Source organism: Humulus lupulus, chromosome 6 (assembly GCF_963169125.1).
Source record: "Humulus lupulus chromosome 6, drHumLupu1.1, whole genome shotgun sequence".
In the NCBI taxonomy this organism is placed as follows: domain Eukaryota; kingdom Viridiplantae; phylum Streptophyta; class Magnoliopsida; order Rosales; family Cannabaceae; genus Humulus; species Humulus lupulus.
The window spans coordinates 2,048,986-2,070,677 of NC_084798.1; the positions used below are offsets into that span (position 1 = coordinate 2,048,986).

Sequence of the window (21,692 nt, forward strand, 5' to 3'; positions counted from 1 at the left end):
CAAGGCTGATCAAGCTTGCCCTTGTCTTTACTTGCACTACGTAGCACCCGTGAGCCAAGGCCCAGCAAGAAAACATGATGTGCAACACAAACAACAATAACAGATAATAAACTCACTAAGCATGAACCCTCATCATATAATTCACATTAATCATTCAGCATGCATTCAGAATCATGGATGCAATCAAACACTAATAACATTCATATCTTATAATAGTCAGGGCCGACATCTTAGGCCACAGTCTCTGTTTACCCCACTGACTCCACCTCGCTTAAACCGAGCTCAGTGCATATTAAGCTGTCCTTGGCTACCAGTGGCCAAGCCGCGCCCTATGTGTTAGTGTAACCCTGGGCACCCTTAGGTCGTTGGTTCACTAATTAGCTTGCATGGCGTAATACCATCTTTTCAAGCATACACAACAGGGAACCCTTAGTTCCATTACATATATTCAACCAGGTGCAGTTTTCTTACCTTTGATCTTTGCGGTTTTGGATTACGAGCAACGCTCCTCAAGCACGATCTGTTCCTGAGCCTAAGCTTTTATCACCTAGTCACAACCAATGTATTGGGTTCCATTAAAATTCAAATTAGGGTTTCTGGATACAAAACTAACTTCTGGGAATCCGAGTTCCACCAAGCACGGTGGTGAAATCGATCCCGGGCATTCTAGACCATATTCCCATGCCTAAAATCCCCAAATGTTCAAGTCTGCACCCAAGGGCTACAGCCCTTGAAGCTTAGCCGCAGCCCTGCCCTCAAAACAGAGCCAAGGGCTTGCTTGGAAGGAGACATGCGCTGCAGCCCTTGCCTTGGGCGCCGCGGCGCTCACCTTTGGTTTTCATGTTAGGGCCGCAGCGCTCTGGAACAGAGTCGCGACCCTTCCCTTCGTGCCCATAAAACTCACCATTTCCAACATCTAAACCTCATCCAAATCCATCCCAAAGCTTCCCAATTCAAAACCAATTAATCCCAACACCTTTAGAATGACTTAAATAACATAATTCCACAAAAAACCCAACCTAACACACACTAAAATCTCTTTTCAATTTCTGAAACTCAAGAACTATAATCTCTAAAACCAGCCATTCAAACTCAAATTAAAACCTCCAAATTACGAATTAAGACTTACCTCTTCTGCTGAACCACTTCTCCAAGCCAAATCCAAGCTAATTCCCAAGCTTTCCTCCTTAATTCTGCTCTTAAACATCAAAACCACAATCACCTCAATACCCAGCCAAAACCCAGAATTTCTAACCACAGAAAAGGAAATTCAATGCTTACCTTAGCCCTGATTTAGTTCTTGATTGATTCTTGAGCTAAGCCTCTAAATCACCCCTGAATTCCTTTGAGTTCCCATCTGAAATTCCAGCAAATTTCCTTAAAATTTCAGTGTTTTTCTCCTTGTGTTTTCCTTGAGAGAGAATAGAGAGGAAAGGCTGAAAATAAAGGTCGGTTTAATTTTTCTGTCTACTGTTTTCCTAAAGCTTTAGTCTAATCTTATCCCGTTAAGTCAATCCCGAGGCTCGAGGTGCCGGAAACGTCCCCGAGGGCAAAACGGTAAAATTTCCCAATATTCCTGCCTAGACATCCTAACCTCAAATATATCTCCATATATTTATTTTCATAGCCCGATAGTCTAAATAACTACCTGATACCTAAAATACCCCTGACTTATCCAAAGTCAACTATTAAGCCCTGTTGCGACTTTTCCCCGCTAACCAGCCCTAGGATTGGCTCGAGTCGTGCTCTGCAGACCTACCCACATAATAATGTGGTTCTCACAATTACCATATATACATATCACATTAATACCAATATAATCATACAAGCACTATTAATCATATAATTATGCATTTAAATCAATATATTCATACAAACCACATTTAACCCAATTATGCCCTCTCGGCACACTAATCAAGGCTCTTAAACCTCATTAGCGAATTTGGGGTCGTTACAAGTTACCATCAACATATAATCCCTTATTAGTAAGAACCTCATGAGTAGTCATGACCAAACAAACTATATCGATGGAGCAAAAGGTAGCGACTCTTTTTTCTTACTAATATACTTGTGGGAATTTGAGTTTTTATGCTTAATGAGGGTTTCTGAGTAAAAAAAAATACTAGGCATTTAAATCATTTAAAAAATGTTAACTTTTTTGACAATACTCAAAATACTCTTTTCATAATTTTTCTCACCCACTTCCTCTTCTCTCTTCCCTCTTTCTCTCCTCCCTCAACTCATTCCTCTCAGCTCTTTCCATAAAAAAAATCTCCATGGGTAAGTTAAAATATAAGACGTTTTATAACTTCACATATACATTTTCAAAGTTTAGAACTTGAAAACGTATGTAACGCCCCAACTCCAGGGACCGTTACGGTGTGCCTTGTAAACAGTTCTAAACTCGCTAATCGAGTCATTTGGCCAAAATCGTGTAACTAAGCATGATTAGCGGTTTAGGGATTTAAAATTTTGGATAAGATGTAGCGTCTCACTAGAACGTTTAATATATATATTGGGATCCCAAAATATAGTTTTAGAGTCTATTACAGAAAATATTTACAACAGGCCGTACTAATCGGCAAAACAGGGTTCAACCCTAGTTCCACTTTAAACCTCGGCCGTGGTGGTCGAGCAGCTGCATATGTACACGTCATCACCTAAGCTCTCCAACTCAAGGATGGTCCAGCTTCCTCTAGCCTTTACCTGCACCACATAGCACCCGTGAGCCGAAGCCCAGCAAGAAAACACAATATAACATGATATAATATCAACAGTGATTGTATTAATTATCCAGGACCAACAGTCCAAACAAATAGGTGACTAACACCAGAGTCACAAATGTGGGGACAACACCCTTTAGCCATGTGATGATAGGATCACCAGGGCTTAACTGATAGGTTGTCTTTCCATAAGTTTGATCAGGATAGGTGCATGGCGAATGGTCACCAACATAACCTTCCTCCCGACTCTAGAGTCGTAACTATGGACAGCGTCCCCTAGCCATGTGACAAACAGTCACCGGGGCCATACGCCCTGGCTAAACATCTGGTCTTAGACCAGGCAAGCGCTTATAGTTTTCATTGACCTTCCGGTCGGTCCAGCATTAATACCCCATATGAGCCATTCAATGCCGACCTCGATTAGATCTAATATTCATTTGGCCCGGCGTTCACAATGCTCTGCCATTTCTGACTCTTGGGTCAGTGAAACACGACCAGTGCTCAGCCCGTTGTGAACTTAACTAATAAGTCACAGCTTCATAGACGGATCTGACACCATTGCCGATTCTAACTAATAAGTCAGCGCCATAAACAGGTAAGTCATGCCACCAAACATATATCACATGTCCAATATCCATACACAAGGTATTCAGCATGCTTACTTAACAGGTACCAGTACAATTAGGACCATGCACAACACAGAGACTCAAGCTCTGAACGATATCATATCCAGTATACAAAGCATGTCCTAATCACATGTTTCTCGTGCATCATATGCATAATATTCAATAATCCAACATGCACCATTAACCGCCATGCATGTCACGTTCAACAATCAACCAACATGCATCAAGAATAGCCATGCATGTTATACTTAATAATCAACCCACATGCATCGAGAATAGCCATGCATGTCACATATACACAGGGTGCAGTTTTCTTACCTCAGATTCGAGCTAGAATGATTTAAAGAACGACCCTTGAGAACAATCAACCTTTAGTCCTTTAGCGGTCACCTAGTCATAACCAAATATAAGGTATCATCAATAAAAATGATCAACATAAGTTCCCAAACCAATATCTAGTCTCCGGGACATCAATCCCCACTTAACCGGGTACTAGGATCAACCCCGAGGCCTATGGCAAGCATCCCTAAGTCAAAAACCCTATTATGGCCAAATCTGCCTCTATGGGCCGCGGCTCACCCTCCTGACAGAGCCAAACCCTTCACAAAAACGCACGTAGGCCGCGGCTCACCATAGTCGTGCCGCGGCCCATTATCAAAACCAGCAAGCACCAGCTTGCTTTCCCCTGCGTTTTTCCCCGGAACCAACCCTTCAAACCAGTTCCAAACCTCAACCTAACACCCAATTTAACCACTAAACATTATCAATAACTCACCCACATCAAAACCCAAGTTAAACATCAACTAAACTTCCATTAATTCAAACTATTTACCAATAAATCACAAGCTGAAACTTAAATAAAAAACAGATTATAACCAGGGATTCCATGGCTGAAACTTACCTCAAACTTGGTTTTGAATCCCCTTTAATTGCTGAATCAAGTTCCTAAGCTCCCACCTTTGATCTCCTAGCTTAACTCCTCAATTTGGGCTCTCAAAATTCAAAGAAAAGTGAAGGGGAAAAACATGTACGGGAGAAGAAGAAGATGATGAGGGTGATGCTTTGTTTTACACGTTCCCACAGCCTTCCAAACTAAATGAGCTGATATAAATCCTTAAGGTCAAAAGACCATAATGCCCCTAGGCCAATTTAAAAGCTTCTAAACACTCTCAAGGGTAAAATCGTCATTTCCAACCTATACTGTTAATCATAATTAACGCTCTCCAAATTCCCGCTATTCTCAATATTCTCAAATACCACTAAATCATATCCCATTACCCTTTTATTCCCGGTAATGATCTAATCATCAAAATGACCTCGAGACTCACCCCGAGCCCCGAACTTAAACCCGTTATGACTAGACTGAACACTTACATCTCATGATCGTCTCATGCCGAATAGCTCGAACCAATCCACCTTATAAGGTGGCCAAATTAATTAATCACAATCATGCACCCAAAATATACAATTACGCCCACAGTGGCCAAATTACCAAAATGCCCTCATAATTAAAATATGAACCCATATGCATGCATTCACCATCATATAATAATATAATTCACGTAAACATGCATATAATCATTAAATATTATAATAAATCAATTATGGCCCTCCCGGCCTCCTAATCAAGGTCATAAACCTTATTAGGAAATTTGGGGCATTACAACGTACCAAAACATATCTTGAACATGATATATGTTTTGCATTTTACATTTTTTTTCAAGATTTACATTTCCCAAATGTCTATATACACATTTCAAACATGTAGATCTTTAAAAAATACCATAAATAGAAGAAAAAAAACACTCATAACAAACACCCGGGTGAAAAATTACGTATCTTGCAAGAATCGCATCGAACCACCATCAAGCAACATCAATTTTTCATGAAAATCTTGATTTTGAAGGCCCCATCGAGCTGGCATCGAGCATCATCGACCCACATCGATTTTTTGCAGATTTCAGAGTTTCAGATCTAAAAAAAAATCGCAAAAAAAATTAAAAAAATTATGCCCAGATCTGTTCGAAATGCAATATTTTAGTGTCCTAAGTAAGAAATACTTGTCATTGCATTGAGTTCTCCTATATTTTACCTTACCAATGGGTTTTTTTTTTCTAAAGAGAGAGTTGAGATGAATGAGTTAAGGGAGAGAGTGGGAAGAGAGAGAATGAAGTGGATGAGAAAATTTATGGGAAGGGTATTTTAGGTATTATCAAAAGACTTGTCATTTTTTTGAAATGATTAGAAGACATAACATTTTGTTTATTTATGACACCATACTAAGCATAAAAGCTCAAATTTCCCTATACTTATGAAAGACAAATTTTCCCACATATCATAAAAAGCATCGAGAAGATATTAATAAAGGACAAAAATGTGAGAAAGTTACTTGTAGCATCAAGAGTAAAGGTCTTGGTGATACTTCCTCATTGGCATTTATTAAAAACCATGCAATACCTATAATCATGTCTATCAAGAGTAGAGGTCTTGGTGACAAGTTACAAGTTGTTATGCTATTTGTGTTAGTTAGTTCACTTTGTACAGTTAGTTTTGAGTTTGTTAGATCTCAGTTAGCCTACTGAGCTATTTATATTCCATGGAGAAGTTAAGAGAAAAAGAGATGAGATTCGGTGGGGTGAAGAGAGAGAGGTGGTGTGTGGCTCCCATTTTCAAAGAAAGAAAGGGAGAGATGTGGGTGCATGGTGATGGTGTTGCTGTAGTTGCCATTTTCTTAGAAAACCAAGAGAGAGAGAGAGGAGATTAGAGAAGATGAAATGGAACGGGTAGTTTGGGGAAGTTGGAAAAGTTTAGCATTATATTTTAATTTACATAATGCCTAGCATCACCCATTAAGCATAAAAAGTGAAATTTCCCTTTCGAAAACGAAATGCAATTTGTAAGTGAATTGCAATTCATAATGGAATGGGTTTTCAGATTGCAACCAACAAACCAAACAAGTGAATGTACTTACTTTTGGAAAACTAATAAACCAAATACTACCTTACATCCCAAAAATTGATTTTGTAATAGTTAGGTCCCAACATTTTTAGATTATATCATTTAGGTCCCTAAATGCTATTTTTATGTCTTTCTTCTTTCAAAATGCATAAAATAATATGGTGGACCAATTTTAAAATTTTGGACCACTTAAGCTGTGTTTGGTAGGAATGAGGGAAAACAGTATAGATGGAGAGTTTAAAAAGAATGGAGAGGATAATTGCTCTCCTTTATGTTGTTTGGTATTAGGGGTGAAGTTGGAATGATGGAGAATGTATTAATTATTAAAATTACCATTTTATTTTTTTAATGTAAATATTTATTAATTTTAAAATGATATACATGTCTTTTACATTTTTTTTTGTCTTTTTCTTGAATTATTCCAAGAATTGAGGGATTGAATTTTTAAACTTTGGAGAGAGAATATCCCCTTCCATATCTCTCTCTCTCTCTCTCTCTCTCTCGCCAAACAAAAGACTCTACTTCTCCTTCCACTACCCTCCCTCCACTCCTCTCCATCTATTCATTTCTCATCCCTACCAAACATAGTGTTAATTTATGATAATACTAAATATGACATTAAAAAATATATATATTCGTGACATTTTTTAAACTTGTTTTATAAATCAAATTAAATTTTCACTAAAAACCATTCTTACCTACATTTTTTAATATTAATAAGTAAATTGTTATGAGATTATTTATATTTATCATATATAATGCAACTTATAACTAATGATATATATATATATATATGCGGAATGATTTTTAATGGTCACTACCCATAGATAGATACTAATAATTATGATGATATGCCAACATAATGACTTAGTATAGCAAGTCACCAACATGTAAAATTCTTACTAAATATTAAATAAATTATTTAATTTTTGTGTTTACTAGTTTAATTTGTTATGCTAGGATGAATTGATAATAGATTGTATTTAATCAATTCTATTATAGTTAAAAGTAAAAGTAGTGCATTATTGACATGAGTGGCCGACACAACTTCCTATATATAGTTACTTTTCTTATCCAAACTTTATATTGCATCCAATCTTTATCTTCAACTTTTTTTATTAAAAGAAAAAAAAAACCCTTATGTTACAAGCCTACTTTATAATTTCTCTATTCATGGCTTCCAACTTTTACCCTATTTTTGGTATGAAAGAAAGTATTTAAGAGAAAAGTGAAAAGAAGAAGAAAAAAAAAAAGAGTTGTTTAGTAGGAAAGAAAATGAAAAAGGAAGAGAAAAGTGAGAAATTTTTTTTTTGAATGGGTCCACTAACTTTTTTTTCCTCCAAAATAAGGAGAAAAGTGGGGAGAATTTTTTTTATAAATACAAAGCCATGTAAAATTACTAAATTAATTTTTTCCTACACATATTTTATATTAATATTGTAAGGGTAATATAATAATTTCACAAGAAGTCAATTTTCTTTACTACTCTCTTACCAAACAATTAAGTTGAGCTGATCAGAGCATTTTATTCATTCTTTGCCATTTACTCTTATTCTTTATTGAAAGTAATTGTGTATATAATTCAGTTTATGATGTTAATTTGTTTATTAGGATGATGATGATGGTTAACATTGTCAACAAGAAGATCAGTCACATACATATTTTATAGATGGATTGAGTTGAGATGCATACATGATAATCAAAATTGGAATATATATATAATTTGTATAAGTGATTTAGAAGCATGTAAGATGCTGACATTGGTAATTTGATGGAATATTTAATTATTTTGTGATTTATGAGTAATTAAAGTGTTAATTATTAGGAATAAATATTTAAAATAAATGTAGAGCACTAATATGAGTTTATAGGAATAAAATAAACTTAGGGTTATTTGATTTTATTATGGTTACATATTTGATTAATTGGTTGTAATTGATTTGTTTTACGTGCTTAAATGAAATGTGATATGTTTTATGAATAAACTTTGAGTGTGTGGTAGTATTGTTGAGTACTTATGGCTTGAATGAGAATGTAATCAAACTTCTCATTCCGTTGTTTGGTTTGATATTTTGAGTGTGGAAATCCATTCCAATGGAATGCTCATTTCCTACACTTGGTGGAATCTCCATTACCACATTTCTCCTCGGTAATCCTCCATTCCAATTATTTTTGTCAATTTTGCCTATATAATATTTACTATTTATTTAATTATTATATTTTATACTAAATATATAATATATAATAAATAATACATATTATATATTAGGATTAAATACATTTATGAGTTAATGAAATGATGTTATTTTTGTCAATTTATCATTGATTTCATTGTCTATTCCAACAATAAACCAAACATCATAATCAATTCTCATTACCATTCTTATTCCATCCTATTACCGTTACCATTAACATTCTATTCTACCAAACCAAACGTCATCTTAGTGTCTTGTTCTCAACGAGGAAACTACTTAGCAAGGGGTTCGAGGTAGAATAAAGAAAATTATTAGCGATTGAGGTGAGAAGAGTGGACATCTGCGCACAGGATGTATGTCTAAACATACAACCTTATTTTATGGTTTGTTATATATGTACTTATATATTGTGATTTGTTATATTGCAATGATAACGTTGGCATGAGAATAGTGCTAGTTTACATAAGATGGTTATATAGTTTACCTGCTTAAATGTTAAAATATAAGCGCAGTTCTATGCAACTGTTGTTTGTGTGAGCACAACACTTGTAAGTATTATCATAGTCCACCCAGACAGTGTGAAATAAAGGCATTTTTCTTCTTTGGTGCCAAGCATCGGAGATGTAATCACCGAAGAAATTGATGAAATTGATGTATATATCTCTATTTTTATGTTGGTCTACTACATATAATAATGTTCCAGACAACAACAAAATCTTTTTTATTATTTTATTTTGTTATGTTTTGATATAATTATCTTTTAATAAATATATATGTTATATTTTTTGTGTTGATAAGTTTAGGTAGATATTTCTAAGATTCTAAGTCCTTCAAGTAAAACAAAAGTTTGATTGGGACGTAACATCGTTTCATATCAATTATTATATACAAAAATGATCTTATTCTTGCCTTATCTTTCGGATATGAAATTTTGTGTTCAGCACTATTTCTTGGGGCCCAACCCAGTTGTGGATGACTATTTCAAGTGAAACAAAGGTTGTTTGATAGCTCAACTAGTGGGTTGGCTTTGTCAAAAGTGAGAGTCAAGTCTTTTGTCATCATTTAGTTATCATCTAGTATTATTAACTAAATCTATCACAAAATATTATTATATTACTACTATAACAAATATTGTAGAATATTGCATTAATTACGACTATTCAAACTAGGGTTGAGCATCGAGCGGGTTGGTCGGGTTACAATGCATTTTTACCTGTCCAATGTCATAATCGGGTTAGCAAAGGTGACCCGTAACTTGCCCAATTAAGAAATTTTTTTTTTAACCCGTCCAATAATTTGGGCGGGTTGGTCGGGTTAACCCGCCCAAACCGAAATTGTATTTTTTTTTTGGCGGGTTGGTCGGGTCAACCCGCCCAAACAAAAGTGGTATTTTTTTTTGTTTACATTTTTGTAATTTTTTTCTTTTAAATACTAGTACTAATAATATGAAGTTTATATTTTTAAGCTTAAAACAATATTTTAAATTTATAGTAAACAAATTAAAACAAAACTTAATTAATTTATATATTTATTTGAATATATTAAAAATAATAAATTCTTAATTGGGCGGGTTGGGTTATATTGGGCGGGTTGATAATTATTTTCAACCCGCCCAATGTAACAATTAGGTGGTTTAAATTTTGGTCGGTTTATTCGGGTTCCGTTTTTTGGCGGTTTTTTCGGGTTGGTTTGGGCGGATTATTCGGGTTGGGCGGGTTGTAAAAATTTCTGCACAGCCCTAATTCAAACCGTGTAGTGGTCCCCTCATTTCCCAGTTTAATATATATATATATATATATTAGTGAATGGCTCGTGTTTAAGATACGAGCAACCTGTTGGTAATGTTACTTTTTCTTTTGTGTTTTGCCAGAAGAATAAAAATAATTTCGAAATAAATGAGTATAAAAATATATTTGTGTTTTGAATTTTTGTATGCGAAGAAAGTAAATAATAATATAAATAAATAGTTCATAATTAATAATTTGTTTCTCTTGGGCTTAAAAATTGAATTGAATTGAATGTATTATTATTATTATTATTATGTATTTTTCCACTCCTTTGGTTTTCTGACTATTTTTCTTTGTTTAATAAATTCATAGTCAGTAAAAAGACAACTTGGTTGTAAAAATATTTCATGAAACTATTTACAGCTTCACAAATAGTTTACTAATTTGGAAGAAATAAAATGCCTCATTCTCCCATTGAAAAAATAATAATGACTACATTGGAAATCAATAAATTATAAATATAATTATTCTTAAAAACTCTAATAAGGTGTAAAATAAAACATAAATGAGGAGATTCAATAGAAAAGAAAACTAACACACTTATTACATTAATATAGTCAATTTATTTAAATGATGAAAAAAGAACACATTTTTATTACTTAATTTAAAAAAAAATACTATTAAAAAATAAACCTCAATACAAAATAAGAGAAGAAAAGGAATAAAAATAATAATGAAAAATAGAAATATTCGAATAAATTTTACTAAGTAATTAATTTAAGAAAAAATAAAAATATACAATGATAGTATAAAAACACTACATGATGGATGATGGTTCTCCAGAAGAAGAAAAAAACTTGACAAAACAAGAAAATGTAACAAAAAATATAACAAGTAAATAATATTAATAATAAAAGATAAGTGTCAAATTTGTATTTATCTAGTAAAAAGACAAAATAATGTAATACCTAGTGTCTATACGTGTGATGATTTTATGATGAAAGAAATATAAAAAAATGAGTAAAAAAAACAAAAAAAAAATGATGTGTAATTTATTATAAAATATTTTAGTCCTCAAAATTCTCTTGAGCAAGTGTAGCAACCAATTATTTTGGCAACAAAAGCCTAATTGAAACTATCACCCCGACATTAAAATTTTATATTTTATATTGATATAAAATGTTAAAGATAGAAAATTTAATAAAGATATAAAATAGAAGGACAAAAAAAGATATATATATTTATATATATAGTATAGATATATAGGAGATTAGATGTAAAAACACGTGCCTTTTATTAAATTAGATCATATTATAAAATCAAGAATTTGGAGAAACAAATAAATATATATCTTATTGTAAGGTTATGGAAATAATTTAACAGATATAATTAAGTGAGATTTATGAGCATATATACATATAGTTTTTAGAATTAATTGAAAATCCAACAATAAAAAAAATTGTATAAATATAACATGTGGTGGATGGTGTGTCAATTTACGCAAAAAAAAAAAAAAAAAAAAGACTAAAGCATGAAGAACCAGCTTGAAACAGTATAAAGACAGTGAGATGAGAAGTATAAGGACAGTGAGATGAGAAGTATGTGGTTAATGAGATATATAAGAAACAAAATAAAATTTGGTGTTAAATTACAATAAACTTCCTAAAAGAAGCTGAAATAGAGGGTATAAAAGTAAACTATGCAGAAATATAGTATATGTAAAATAAAATATAAATAATAATTATTTAATAATAAAACCGGTTAATAATATATATTTCTTATTATATATAACTGTTTAATATGAAAAAGACAAAAAACAACATTGGATTCGCTAACAAACAAAAAAGAATAATGACTTCAAAATTTATTCACGAGAAACAATGAAAATGCAAAGGACAAAATACACTAAAAATCTTTTATGAATAGGGAATATTACTAAACTAATTAGTTATCTACACTTCTATATATTACTATAGATATATATTTTTTAATTTGATTTTCTTTGGTACATATGAATGAATAAGCTAGCTAGATTTTCATTACTCTATATACAATTAATTACTCACTCATTTCAATTCTCTTAACAAATATTGTGGAAATTCTAAAAGTCTGTGCATAGAGCTGGTCATGGAATGCAAGAATAAAAGAAGAAGAAATTACATTTTATATGGAATTTTTAATAAAGTGTGCAAAATATAGTTTTTTTTTAAATAAAGTTAATTTATGACTTTATAAGATTTTTTACTTTTATGGATTTATTTTTCCATATTTTTGTATAAAAGTTGCTTTATGCAATAGTTTTTCTCTTAATCAAGTTTTATTAATTTAGAAAAGTATGTTTGTAATTTAATTATTAATTTTTTATTTGTTTATATTATTTTTATATAACGGAGTTTATATTAAATTTTTCTTTGGCTATTGTTTTGCAATTTTTTATAAAAAAATATGAATTGTGTTTATTATTAATTTTTATTTATTGTAAACATTTTTTTCTTTTTTTTTAGATTGTACGTTTCTTTTTTCAAATTCTGAGTAAGGTAGCCAGTTACTTTATTGATCTTTGACAATTATGTAAAAAAAAATTCTAGAATTATGTTAAATAACATGTACCAAGAGGGGTAACGAGTTACTCCGAAAGGAGTAATCTTCTGCAATAAGAGGGGTAACCAGTTACCATAAGATGGGTGACAGGTTAATCATATTAAATATAAAAAGAAAACATCAAATTTGAAGGAAAAAGATGAATGACACATCATTAACATAGATAACCAGTTACCATAAAAAACTCATAAATACACACATCAGAATGTGAAGGTAACTAAAGAAGAGTGAAATGTTAATTTTACAATAGTACCCATGTTTGACTAATATATTTTGATTTTAAATTTAGCTTCCATATTTAATTAGCTAATAATTATATTTCACATACTTTATTTTTTCCATAATAAATTTTCTAATACAAATTAACAAAAGTAAATTATATTTTTGAAAAATTCCCATAAAAAAAGGAATAAAAGTTTATTATTCTCCCAAATCGATGACCTTTCTATTCTTCCACTTGCAAATCTTCTTTTCAAATTGGAGCATCTTCCCATATTATTGATGCCCAAATTAAGCCACTCAAATATATTCTTTCAACAACAAAATCTATTATTCTTATAATCAATATCTGATAATGAAAATTAAAAGAAAATGAATATATTTGCTGTCCTAATGGAATAAATTATTTCCTTTGATACCCTTTCCACCCACACCATATTGTGGCTCAATTTATTTCCTTTTCAAACTTGTTCTTTTCATATTTACTTAATTAATTTATACTTAATATTTATTCCATTTACTTTGTATATGATATGTAAATCAGTTTAAAATTATATATATATATATATATTTATGAATTTCAGTAAAAATATTTTTATTAAAACAAAACTGTCTAAATAGTTAGTGTTTGATTAATAATATTTATTATCATTATTTATAAACATTTATAATTAGCATTTTATTATCATGATGACAGACCTTCGTAATGTGATGTTTTTTAATTAAGGGATATTTGCGGCATAAGTATTTAATGCTTGAGAAAAATACTCAATATGGACCCAATCTTTTTTTTAGTGAGAAAAATGCCCAAACATAGTAAAACTGTAATTCTGTTAGGGCTCATCTGTTAGGTCTGTTAATGAGCTGATTAGGCAGATACGTGTCACATTTTTATTGGTCCAAATCATAATTATTTTTTAAAATTTTAATTTTAAAATAAAAAATTTATTAAAAATACATTTAAATTTTAAAAGTAATTAAATTAAAAAATAAAAGATACATTAAAATAAATAAATAAAAATTTATAACCAATTTTAACTTTTAAAAAAAATTAAAACGCGTAAAACTATTGTGCCTCTCTCTCCCTCTCCCTCGCTGTCTTCTTCCTTCCCACACAAAAGAAAGACACAGAAAATAAGAGAAAGAAAGAAAGCACAAAAAATAATACCAACTTTCATCCAAACAAAACAAAACAAATGAAAGAAGAAAGGAAGTAAAAGACTTTCCCTTTCCCCTTTCTCCTTTTAAAACATTGGTTTTTTTTATCAAATAACAGCTACCCAAAATCTCTTTTCTCCTTTTAAAACATTGTGTTTTGGTTCACCAAACCTCGTGGGGACATTTTAGAGAAAAAAAAAAGCTAAAACATTATTTTTTCCATTTGCTCGTGTATTGGAACTCTTATCATACTGACTAAGCATAGATTTGTCACTTTGTAATAGGTCCATTTCATATTTATATTTAAAAATATATATTTTAAATTAGAAAAATTAATTGAAAAACATTTTAAATTAATACAAATTTAAGAAATACATATTTTGATAACAAAAATATATAAATTACATAGTGATACATATCTGGTGAGTCAATCTCAATCTGATGAGATATTGAAAAAGTAATGTTTTAAAAAGCTTTATGTATTTTTGCCCAAAAAAAAAAAAGATTATATATTTATTTTTAACACAAATTAAAATTAAATATTTTTACAGTAAAACTAAAAAATATTAAGTATTTAATTATAAGAAGTGTAAAACATTAGCTATCGACGCAACAAATTTCCCATAAGAGTATTTGACACATATGCATGTATGATTGCAAATTAACTAAAACAAAAGAAAAAAAAAAAGGAAAAAAGAAAAAAGAGGTTTACTTTATAGATTCTCTTATCTTATCTTCCCACTTTATAGATTCTCTACTCAATAATGAATGGCTTCACTACTTTTCTCATATACACACAAAGTCGATTTTCTTTTCACTTTCTCTTTATATGTAAAAATAAATAAATAAGTTATTTTCTTCTTCCTTTAAAAAAAAAAAAAAAGTTCACTTTCTTCTTTTTTATCTTAATTTCTTGTCACTTTCTTGCTGTCGAGATCATATGTGAATTTTCTGTTAGTTTTATTTGAATTATTACACATGTAGTCAAATTTATGAGAAAAAAATAATAATAATAACTACTGTGAATGAATTTTATTTCAACAATTATAATATATGGAAATTGGTATTTTCCAACTTTACTCTCTTTCTCACTTGAAATTCTGAGTGTTCATCATCATCATCATCATCTTCTTCTTCCTCTCAAATCTGACATTCTTCTTCTTTCTCAGAGTTCATCACCATCATCTCTTTCTCTTTCTCTTGCTCTTGCTGTATTTGAGTTTTTCATTCTCTTTCTCTACAAAAATTTCAAAAAAAAAAAAAAATTCTGAGAGCATCATCATCATCTTCTTCCTCTCAAATCTGACCTTCTTCTTTCTCAGAGTTCATCACCATCATCATCATCATCTCTTTCTCTTTCTCTTGAGTTTTTCATTCTCTTTCTCTACAAAAATTTCAACAACAAAAAATAAAAAAACACTACTCTTTAGTCAAGCAATCAGGTATATTACTCCCTATATATGTTCAATTCCTTTCATTATCTGCTATTAACATATTTTCATCTATTTTATCAGTTTTACCATTTTTCTAATTTTCTTTTCTTTTCGATTTTTTGTTTTTTTTTCTGCTAAAGGCCAAAAATATAATTTATTTCCTACAAAAATAATAATAAATTAAAGGTATTTCATATTTCCATTTGCAAAAATAAATTATTTGCATATAGGTTAAAAAGAAATGAGTAGTAGCATTAGCCGTCAGTAAGAGAAAGAAAATAAGCGTTTGTAAAAATAGTAGTGCATATTTTTTGACCACTTTAGCGATTTAAAAAAGAAATGAGTAGTCGCATTAGGTGTCAGTAGTTGAAACTTTGTCTGTTTAGTGAATTATTGATATTAGTAGTGGCACACATACAAGTTGCTTTATACAATTAATTTACTACATCCAATCCTATCTTATCTTCCAAACCTTATAGATTCTCTATTCAATAAGTCATGGCTTCACTACTTTTCTCATATACACAGTCAAAAACGAAGTCCATTTTCTTGTCACTTTCTTAAGTCTCAGAGTTCATCATCATCATCATCATCTCTTTCTCTTGCTGCATTTGAGTTTTTCATCATCTTTCTCTACAATCTTAAGTCTCAGGTATATTACTCCCTACTGTCCTTTCCATTTCTTATCTTTTGTTAAGTAGAATAATTTTAATATTTTTCTTCATTTATTGTTGCATTTTGCAGATCAAATTTGCCCACTCATCAATTACATCTTCTCAATCTCAACCAAGTATTCTTCTTTCTTTCAGATAAAAAAAAAAATTATTTCTCTTTCTTACTTTTACAATCCTTCGTGTCCATTTATTTGTTTCCTATTTTTCAAAAAAAAAAAAAAAAGTATCAAAGACTTTTCTTCTGTCTTTCCATTGTACTGTTGTTAAAGAAAAATCAGCTTTTGGTTAGATCTTGTTTTGATTCTTAAATTTCACAAAATTCATTTGCTGATTACTATTACTGATTAGGTGTGTGGCTTGCTGTTGAAATATTTATATATTTCTCTGCTACTTCAAGTTGTTAATCTCATATTATTATCTTCATAATTTGTTCTTGTTAATTCGTAGTACAAGGCAATTGCTACTATGGAAATTGCTATTTCAATTGCTGGGAAAATAGCGGAGTATACAGTGGCACCCGTTGGTCGACAGTTGGGTTATCTATTTCACTACACGAGCAATGTAGATAATCTCAAAACTCAAATGCAAGATTTGAAGGATGCTAGGGAAAGACTGCAACATCGTGTCGAGGAAGAGATAAATAATTGTCAAGAAATCGAAAATGATGTTCGAAATTGGCTGAGCAGCGTTGAGCAAATCTCTGAAAAGGTTGACACATTTCTTAACCAAGAAGACCATGCAAAGGTTGCGTGTTTTTCTTGTGGATCCGTTTTTCATTTGGTGACGCGACATCAATTGAGTAGGAAAGCAAAGAAGGTGGCAATCGTTGTGCTTGCAATCTCAGAGAAAAACAAATTTGGTTCGATACCGATTTCTTATTGTCCTCAGACAGAAAGTTCATTCCAAATAACCAAAGGCTACGAGACTTTTGAATCGAGGAAAGGAATTCTGAAGGACATAATGGTGGCTGTGAGAGATGCTAACAGGAGCAGGATAGGATTGTATGGAATGGGTGGAATTGGCAAAACTATGCTTGCCAAAGAAATTGCCAGACGAGCTGAGGAAGAGAAGTTATTTAGTAAGGTGGTTATGACGACTATTTCTCAGACACCTAATATAGAAGAGATTCAGCAAGAGATTGCCGAAATGTTAGATATCAAAAAGTTTGGTGAAATAGAGAGCACAAGCAAGAGAGCATATCGACTTCGACAGCGATTAAAGCAAGAAACAAGTATTATGTTAATTCTCGACGATGTTTGGAAGGAACTCGATCTAGAAGTTATTGGAATCCCTGATGAGTGCAAAATGCTACTAACCTCTAGATCTCTAGATGTTTTATGCAGCTCTATGGATATTGTTGAGAGTAATAATTTCTCAATTAAGGCATTAGACTCGAGGGAATCCATAAGTATGTTTAAGAAAATAATTGGAGAAAAAGTTGAAAAGCCAGATTACAATGATTTGGCACATAAGATTGTTGGGGAATGTGCAGGCCTGCCAATTGCCATTGCAACAGTGGCACGTGCTTTGAAATACAAAAAGAACTTGGAACCATGGGCAGATGCGTTGCAACGACTACAAAGTTCGAACTTTACAGGGATTGATGGAATGCATGATAAAGTTTATGCAAGTATTAGGTTAAGCTACGATTTTCTCGGAAGTCGTGAGGATGAGGCAAAATCATTGTTATTGCTTTGTGCTTTACATAAAGAAGATCAAGAAATAATGGTCGATAACTTGATAAGATATAGTATGGGTTGGGACTTGCTTCAAGACGTCAAGGAAATGAAACAAGCAAAAAATAGGGTGAATTCATTGGTGGATAAATTAAAATCTCGTTGTCTGTTACTGGATGGTGAAAGTAAAAATTATGTAAAGATGCACGATGTCATTCGTGATGTGTGCATATCAATTGCGAAGGAAGATGAGCATTGCATGAATAACATTACCAGTGCAAATGTGGATGAGGAGTTCAATATCCACGAAAGACATAAAGGATCTAAAGTAATTTCCTGTCTTGAATATGATCTTGATAAGCTTCCTGAAAAATTGGAATGTCCTAGGTTAGAGTTACTTCTTCTATCTGGTAAGCCTTTGAAATCGATTTCGGACTACTTTTTTGAACAAACTAGGCAGCTTAATGTTTTGAGTATGAGCGGTTCAAACCTAAGATTATTGCCATCGTCTTTTCATTTGCTTCAAAATCTCCAAACATTATGTCTACGTGGTTCTTCTCTTAGAGACATAGGTGTGATTGGTGACTTGAAGAATTTAAAAGTTCTTGATCTCTCTTGGTCTGGTTCCATTAAGCGGTTGCCAAAAGATATAAGTGAATTGCGGCGATTGCAACTTCTAGATCTACGAGGATGCTGGAGTCTAAAAGTTATCGAGCCGAATGTCATTTCTAATTTGACAAAGATTGAAGAACTCTACATGCCACACACATTTACCGAATGGGAGACTGAAGAAGGCACAATGAAAGAAAGAAGAAATGTCAGTCTTATTGAGATAAAGAGTTTGCAACGACTGAAGATTTTATGTTTGTCTATACCAAGTGAAAGTGTTTTGCCAAAGGGATTGTTTACTGAAAAATTGGAGAGATACCGAATATCTATTGGAGGAAAATACGCCCTTCATTATTTTGAAAATGAAATTTCAAGGTGGTTGCGCCTAAATCTCTCTCAAATAAGTGAAATAATTGCATTTGGACTTGAATCGTTAATGAAAAGGTCGGAATATTTATCATTAGAGAGATTAATGGATGTCAACAATGTTGCTCCGTGTTTGGATAAAGATGGTTTTCCTAGATTGAAGCATTTGATCCTTATACAATTAACAAGCTTGGAAAAGATATGTCATGGAAAACTCCCATTGAGCTCATTCAATGAATTGAGAAAGGTGGAAGTGAGGTTTTGTGGTAAATTAAAAATTTTGTTTCCCTTTTCGGTCGCCAAACTACTTCATGAAATTATAGTAGAAAAATGCGAGATGATGGAAGGGATAGTCAGCCGTGGGGGAGAAAATGAAGGTGATGATGAAGCTGCCCATGACATTGACGAGTCTTTGCAATTACGCTCATTGTCTCTACATTCTTTACCAAACATTGTCCAATTCTATTGCTCCAAGTTGAAGACATCTGGCGAGTCTTCAGTACATGATTATTCAAAGCCTTTATTTAGTGAAACGGTATAACTCTCTATGATCATTATATAATAATGCATGCGATAGCTATTTTGCGTGAATATATGTAAACTATATTTTTCATACATTTTTACAATATTTGCAGGTTTCTTTATCGAACTTGGAGGAATTGACTATGTCGAGAATGAATATAGAAAGGATATGGCCAGACCAACCTCTATCAAGTTTTGACCTACAAAACTTAACAAGCTTGACAGTAGAAAATTGCAACAAAATAAAATATTTATTTTGTTTTGCAATGGCTGAAAGGTTTGTAAACTTGAAGAAGCTGAAGGTACATGATTGTGTGGCTATGAAAAACATTCTCAAAAGTAGGAAACTACAAGAAGAAAGAAGTTCGTTAGAGAATAAAAGCTTGTTCACTAACTTAGAAATTCTTAGGCTCTCCAAACTTCGAGTTTTTGAAACATTTTGTTCAGAAGATTCATGCATCAAAGAAGTGTCACTGGATAACGATGAAGAGAAGATTGTACCAAAACAACACCTCTTCAATGGAATGGTAAGTAGTTAATTTATATTTTCTTCTTTTTTTTAGTACTATTTTATCATTACATGTATTCAAACTCCTTTAATATTTATATAATATATAATATAATAAAATAAATAAATAAGAGAACAAACACGTTGTAATTAATTTTTCAATTTGATCCACAACTTAAAAGATAAAAGTTATACCTAAAATACTAATTGAAGATTTAAATAAAAAAATTCAATAATCAAAATTTTTCTCTCATATATATTAATTTAGAAATAAATTTAAAAATTAATGTTAAATGCAATGCACAATTTCTTAAAGTGTGATTAAAAAAAAACCTAAGTAAAGACTCTTGAAGTTTAATTGAGTCTCCAAGGACAACTATATCTATAACCCAAAAGTAATGTAATTATGTTTCTTATAGTCCCATTGCATGTTTGTGATTCTATTTATTTTATTTTCAGATTGCATTTCCCAACTTAAAAGAGTTGAGTGTTTCGAATTGTAACAATTTGAAGTATCTCTTATCAACAGTCATGGCTCGAAGTTTTGTACAACTCAAGAAATTAAAAGTATCTGATTGCAATAACATAGAAGAGGTAATAGTCAGTGATGATGAATCATTAGGTGGAAGCAAAGAAATAATATTTGAAAAACTAGAATTTCTTCGGCTTCAGACTCTTCCAAACGTTATAAAGTTTTGTGATGGAGATTGTATAAAATGTCCATTGTTGTCTGAACTGCTTATACAAAAATGTCCTAAACTAAAGGAATTTATAAGTAATTATATGGCTACAAAGGCATGTACTACCAGTGAAGAAATGGGCATGATGGTGGCGGCTAAACAAAATGTCTTCAAAGATAAGGTATATATATAATACTTAATTTTTTCACTAATACCTACTAATTATCTATTTTTCATAATATACATGATAATTGCATGATTTTAAAAATTAAATACTTACTGCAATTGTAATTTCACAAAAATAATTTCAATTGCCACTGCACATTTAAAATACATCTTTGAATATGTGGAATTGACACATGATACCATGACAAGAATTGTGAGGCTCTATCTAAAAATCAATTGGTGATTAGTAGAGTTGTCTATTTTTTATTAATGACTCAATATTCTTACATTTTTTCCATGTGGGACACCATACTCTAATAATAGTCAAGATATTTATTAATTGCTTTGCCAAAAGAATCAATTAGTCTATTCATGCACTTTTAATCCCTTTTGTTTTTGTTTTAATTTGTAGGTAATTTTCCCCAACCTAAAGGAATTGACAACTGATTGGAGTGAAGCAGTAAATGAGACATTTGAGATCAATAGTAGTCAATCTTCTTCAACAATCTCCACGTTTCCCAACCTTTCTGAACTTAACATGCAGATGACATCTCGTGATAAACCAATTGCTCTATCAGATGTCAAGTTATTCCTTCACAAATATCACAATATTCATACTCTTCGATTGGGAGGCTCTTTTGTGGATGGACATGAACAACAACAACCTGGTGAGGCTTATGAATTGATCAACACTGCTACGTGTTTGAAGACACTAATTATTAGGGGTGCTGATATGTTGAATCATGTGTTTGGAGACCCAGAATATGCTCAACCATCACATACTATTCTCTTTCAAAATTTGAAATATCTCACTATAGTCAAATGTAGCCGATTACAGAGCCTTGCACCATC

General features: G+C 31.6%; 2 protein-coding genes across 3 annotated transcripts in view; one reads left to right on the plus strand and one right to left on the minus strand.

Moving 5' to 3' along the window:
• The window catches only part of LOC133781365 (uncharacterized), a 94,646-nt gene that overhangs the window by 37,598 nt on the left and 35,356 nt on the right, over window positions 1-21,692 (minus strand). The window lies entirely within an intron of this gene.
• LOC133781363 (disease resistance protein At4g27190-like) overlaps window positions 1-21,692 on the plus strand; it is a 52,989-nt gene that overhangs the window by 660 nt on the left and 30,637 nt on the right. Inside the window, exons 2-6 of the mRNA XM_062220332.1 lie at window positions 15,530-15,649; window positions 16,206-16,292; window positions 16,385-16,430; window positions 16,762-19,500; window positions 19,601-20,014. Of these exons, the coding sequence (XP_062076316.1) occupies window positions 16,780-19,500; window positions 19,601-20,014 (3,135 nt within the window). The 5' untranslated portion in view covers window positions 15,530-15,649; window positions 16,206-16,292; window positions 16,385-16,430; window positions 16,762-16,779. The remainder of the gene's footprint in view (window positions 1-15,529; window positions 15,650-16,205; window positions 16,293-16,384; window positions 16,431-16,761; window positions 19,501-19,600; window positions 20,015-21,692) is intronic.